Below are 6,000 nucleotides of genomic sequence, written 5' to 3'. Positions count from 1 at the left end.
TGTCTATAACACACAGCTTTAGACCAAGTCATCTCTGTTTTGTGAATAAACATACATATTGTACAGTGGTTAGTCTCCCATGAGGTTAAGCCCTAGCCCTATAAGCATTTACATATTACATACAATTACATTTACATTCACATTTACATTTAGTCATTTAGCTGACGCTTTTATCCAAAGCGACTTACAAGTTCTGTACGACAAGTCATCAGGAAGGGTACAACTCTATCAGCTGAGTAACAATGTTGATCAAAGTGTTGAGTGCTACAGTGTAGGTTAGTAGTGCATGACAGTAAGTTTAGTTATGGTTAGATTTATTTTATTTTATTATTATTATTATTATTATTATTATTATATATTTTTTCATTTCAGATAATGGTTTAAGAAGTGTGTCTTTAGTCGACGACGAAAGACACAAGTGAAGGAATTAGACTACACTACGTATTCCTCTGGGGTAATAAAAGGACTCTTCATTTATTCGTAAATAACATTTTGTTTGTGTGAATAAAGCATTGTTGTTGGTGTTGTTGTTACAATTATTCTACATTGACATTATTATTAGAGCAAGTTAATAAAAAATCCCAAGGTCCTTTTTAGACCATGAACATATGTACGTATATTTATTTACATTTATTTTTTGTTGTTGTCTGGAAAGAAAGCCTCTCAAAATCCATGATTATAACATGACACTTTACTTTTATTGCTGTTTTCGCCTACATGTATTGTTTTGTCCTGACATTAGGTTGACACATTCACTAACTTATTGTAGGTAATTTAAGCACACTGTACCAAGTATGTACTTTTTGTCATGGTTTATTCTGAGCAAATTCCTACCCCACAACCTACTGTAAAAGTCTGAATTTGACTTGCAAAAGTTCACACACACACACACACACACACACACACACACACACACACACACACACACACACACACACACACACACACACACACACACACACACACATACACACACACACACACACCCACACACACACACACACACACACACACACACACACACACACACACACACACACACACACACACACACACACACACACACACACACACACACACACACACACACACACACACACACACACACACACACACACACACACACACACACAAATGGATAGATTCCTACAACTGAAGTGTTATCAACAGTTTCCCATGTTCTCATGTACCGTATCACCATTTTCCCATTGCAGGGAAGGAGTTCCTCACATATGCAGACGGTGCCTGGCCTGGCCTGTCAGCCGTGAAGTAGACACGAGGGAACACTGCACAGTTTGGATCTGCTGTGGGCCACAGATCACGTCCCTAATATTGTTGGTGTGGGGCGGAAAGGTGAGGCAGGATGTTCTTATTTAGGCTACAGCAGCTACCTGCTTCTGGGAGCTACCAGAGTCGTCTGTTGCATTGATAAAAGAAAACAGTCTGAAGCACATCCACACATCAGGGGGGCCGGGGGGGGGGGGGGCACTGGAAGACAGGGGGGACTCAAGTTGGATTATTTACATTGATATAAAAAGCTGAATATCCTGTTTCTAAAGTTAAAAATAAATGTGGTAAATGTTTGTTCTAATCTAGACATTTGGACTGGTTCAGTCTGATAGCAGAGTTGATTGTTTACCTCCTCTCCTTTGAAAAGAGGCTGACTGGGCTTTAAGGTGTCTTCTTCACACAAGATAGCTGCTGTTACCTTTGACCTTAGTCATTAGGATAACTGTGTGGCAAATTTTTTATCAAGACCAGTGTGAGACAAAGGTCTTGGGGGGAGGGGGGCAATTTGAAAACGAGTTTATAATTATAACCTCCTTGTGTGACAACAATGATTCATTTCCTGGCCACTGATGGATGTAAATTAGATGCTTATGTTATTACAATTACGTGTATGGTAGATTATTATTTGCTATGGGCTACCTACCATATCGTAAATGTAGGCTACAATTATAAAGGTTTATGCTAAATCGATAATCCATCAGTTTGTCCGGCTGACGTTGTACTTCCCCCGCTTCTCTATAAAAGGTCCCCCCCCGCGTGGACTGCCAGCAGTGGAGCCGACAGAGGCGAGAGGGAGGAGAGAGTTCCCCCAGTTGCGCATGAAGCAGACTACATTCACACTATCCCATGTGAGGATCCAGAGCAATTGGATGGTTGGTCTTGCTATGTAATGTCGCCTATTTTGTTCTGTTTTAGAAATTGGTGGAGGTTTTCGCAACATTGGAGTCAAAGTGTTTTAGGCACTTAGTGAACAACACAATATCTCACGTGAATTCCATCCACGACAACTTTTTGAGGGAGGGAGGAACAACGTCGCACCTGCCCTGAGGGACCGACTCATCTGTCTCCTCTCAGTCGCAACTTCGACTTGGACTAAAGTGCGCAGAGACCCCCTGCATCCCGCAACATGGGACCCGAGAGAAGTGCTGCTGAAGTCTGCATCTACTACACTTGAGGATCTTTTTGGATTACGAACGCGTTTTTATTTGAAATACCTTGACCGCGCAGTTTTAAGATTAGACGCGTTCAATTGCTTGGGATTACCATCTGGGACACCTATAATAAACAATTTGGATTTGTTTGAAGAGGTGTGTGGGGTGACAGAAAGAATGGTCGCTGCCGACTACTTAAAGTTGACCGTTGTCATCTTTCACTGTATTACATCTATACATGGTAAGACATTGTTATCAAAATAATTCAATTTAGACTATTATTAAGCTATTTCTCATGTCCAGGTTTACCGCTCAGTTAATATCACAGGCTACAGTTTGATTTTTTTTTATTTGATTTTTTTTTTTACATTTGAGATAAGAGACGATCTACTTATCTAGCAGAGGTTATTTCCTAATTATAATTTTCACGATATACCGGTAGGCCTTAATAGTCTTGCATTTTGGAAGTGTGGATGTGATGGAAATTGCGCTTAAATCATGACCATCACATAGGCTATACTATTGAAAATGATACGCTATATATGTGTCTCCTAAAAATGGATAAACCAATATCTTCACGTAGACAGTTACATTGCTTAAGGAATTGGTTATTCCATATTAAATATAAATAAATCCTAAATTGACATTTCAGCCATTAAGCATGCCAACAGGTAGACTGATCAAATTGGGAGTGCAGTTTTTTAAACGACCACTGGTGGGAGTCTCCCCTTATACTTTGGTGATCCCCAAGACGGGAGGCTTTGCTCTGCCTTGTAGGTAAAGAGATGTGCTGTATTGTATTGTAGTTGTTTGACAGTGGCTGTTTGTTTGTTAGTAAATAATAAGTGATTCGATTGGCAACACGTTATATATTGTGAATATTATTTCATAAATGACAGATTAATTCGAATTTACCGAAGAATTTGTCTCCTTGAGATGTGCCTAAAACATTCCAAAATGTAACCTGTATTTGACATTATGGTGGGAAAATATTTATTCCAGGAATTGTTATCTGTGTGGATTCTACTGGAAAATGTGGGGTAAACATCTTGAGGATAGAATAAGTGTTTCTTCCTAAAGTACAATAGTTGTTATCATTGTGATGAGGATGTCTCCACATTGTGCCCAGTGAGATAGGAGTGAGACAGAGTGCCTTCCTCACCATGTCCAAATAAACAGCATCCAAACAGGGGAAATGCTGCCGTCACCTCCACCCCTCCACCCAACATTCACTGACTCATTATTCTCTCTCTCTCTCTCTCTCTCTCTCTCTCTCTCTCTCTCTCTCTCTCTCTCTCTCTCTCTCTCTCTCTCTCTCTCTCTCTCTCTCTCTCTCTCTCTCTCTCTCTCTCTCTCTCCCCCTCTGTCTCTGTCTCTCTCCCTTTCTCTCCTTCCCTCTCTCTCCCCCTTTCCAGCGCAATCACACACACATTCACTCACTCAGTATTCTCACTCTTTCACTCTTTCACTCTCTCACTCTCGTGCAATCACTCACACACACTCTCACACACACACACACACACACACACACACACACACACACACACACACACACACACACACACACACACACACACACACACACACACACACACACACTGTAGCCTTGTCTACAATGTTTTCAAGTAGATTTCCTTCACTGTCCCGACACGGAGCGTGGGAAAGACACAAGGAGGAAGCGGACGCAGGGGCAGGAGGCACCCTGGAATTGTTCTGGCCAGAGGAGGTCACGGAAACGTGACACGCTACCTGAGCAAAGACTTTCTTCCCGAAGCTCCTCATGCTTCTACTCTATAGCTATGTCAGACCCCATCCCCAAGACAATGGTGGGGGTGGTGGACAGAGGACACTGTCTCTGTGTGTCATCCTCTGTATGATAGAGTGTAGGAGTCTACCCTTTTGATTCTCAAAGTGGGGTCCGGGGCCCTTGAGTGTGTTCCAGGGGGTCCTAATTGAATTTCACTATTTAATTTTAAGTTAGCCCAATGAGAGGATATATAAGAGTGACTATTCGTATCATAGGTTTTACTTTCGCCATGGGTAACCTCTCAATTACCGTATAGACAACTATGGAAGTATGAGAGACATAATCACATTGCTGCCTTATGTGCATCAATTTGGGGTCCTTGACACAGAAAATGTAGACCAATTGCATACAGCCTACATCTGGGACTGATGGAAGATAATTGGGTTATGATTCACATTAACTGGATGCTCTCACTATGCATGTCTTTAGTCATCCATTGTTGCATTGTTTACATTACTGTAAAATAACAGTCTCATCATAACGCACCCGTAAGTCAGTGTAGGTTATAGGGTATTGGAAGGCATACCTGTATACCCACCTCTGTCTCTGGCCACTTAATGTTTATCCACCTATCATCCTAATTATCATAAAAAATACATGAGGTGGTGAGGTCACAGTATACCCACCTTCCTCAGTACCACATAATTCAATGATATGTTATGAATCTATTGTTATTATTATTATTATTATTATTATTATTATTATTATTATTATTATTATTATTAGTAGTACATTTACATTTTTTACATTTAGTCATTTAGCTGACGCTTTTATCCAAAGCGACTTACAAGTTCTGTACGACAAGACAGCAAGAAGGGTACAACTCTATCAGCTGAGTAACAATGTTCATCAAGTGTTGCGTGTTACAGTGTAGGTTAGTAGTAGTAATAGTAATAGTAGTACTATATTTGTAGATGAGTAATGGATGTGTTATGAATGTCCACTTAATGTAAATCTGTACCTATTTGTAGCGTGTTTTCACATTATGATGCAACAATGATGAATCCATTCTTAGTCAATAAATGGCAGATAAGAGACATCCCTGCCAGTGCTGCTTATAGCTGTAACTCTTTCCACTCTTTGTGGATGTTCTGGTCGCCCGCAAGCCCACTGAGGTATTTTATTATATTCACATCAGTGATAGAGAGATAAGGAGGATGTTCTGGTCGCCCGCAAGCCCACTAAGGTATTTTATTATATTCACATCAGTGATAGAGAGATAAGGAGGATGTTCCGTCTTGAAAGATGTTGCAGCATATCTGGTAAATATATATATTACTTTGAACGGAACATGTGGCTGCATTTGATTTAACGTTGGGCACTAGTCAAGCACTTCTCCTCCACAGCCGTGCCACTAGCCTTAATGAAACATGACGGCTCACACTGGCTCAGAGCCGGAGAGAGAGGGCGGTATCCTGCAGGACTGTTCACAAAAACTTTATTTCACTTTTTTACCCTCAGTTATAATCAGTGTCCTCAAACCCTTTGTGCAGCAGTCTACTGCTGTGGTACATGCAGAACGCTGCCCCCAAATTAAGCCATTCTTACTCAACGAATAACCCAGGAGGATTTTCTTACCTAATTGATTATAAACGTTTGTAAAAGTAAAACTTTTCTTACATTATTGTGTTGCAAATGTATCCAGTCATATATATAACTGTCTCTTTGCATGCAGCATAAATCAAAGAGCGATGGAAACCTTTTTGAATGATGACAGGGTGGGGGGGTGCATCTTTGATTTGGAAGTGAGTT

At 40.6% G+C, this 6,000-nt stretch overlaps 1 protein-coding gene across 2 annotated transcripts in view; it reads left to right on the top strand.

The window, feature by feature from the left end:
- Nucleotides 1-2,098: 2,098 nt before the first annotated feature.
- Nucleotides 2,099-6,000, top strand: part of kdrl (kinase insert domain receptor like) — a 102,556-nt gene continuing 98,654 nt past the window's right edge. For both annotated transcript variants that reach the window (XM_084331505.1, XM_084331504.1), the window contains exon 1: nt 2,099-2,682. In XM_084331505.1, the coding sequence (XP_084187631.1) occupies nt 2,619-2,682 (64 nt within the window). In that variant the 5' untranslated portion in view covers nt 2,099-2,618. The remainder of the gene's footprint in view (nt 2,683-6,000) is intronic.

Source organism: Notolepis coatsorum, assembly GCF_963971535.1.
Source record: "Notolepis coatsorum genome assembly, chromosome: 16".
Taxonomy (NCBI): Eukaryota; Metazoa; Chordata; class Actinopteri; order Aulopiformes; family Paralepididae; genus Notolepis; species Notolepis coatsorum.
Note: the sequence above shows the minus strand (reverse complement) of the source record. Positions and strands in the feature narration are given on the sequence as shown.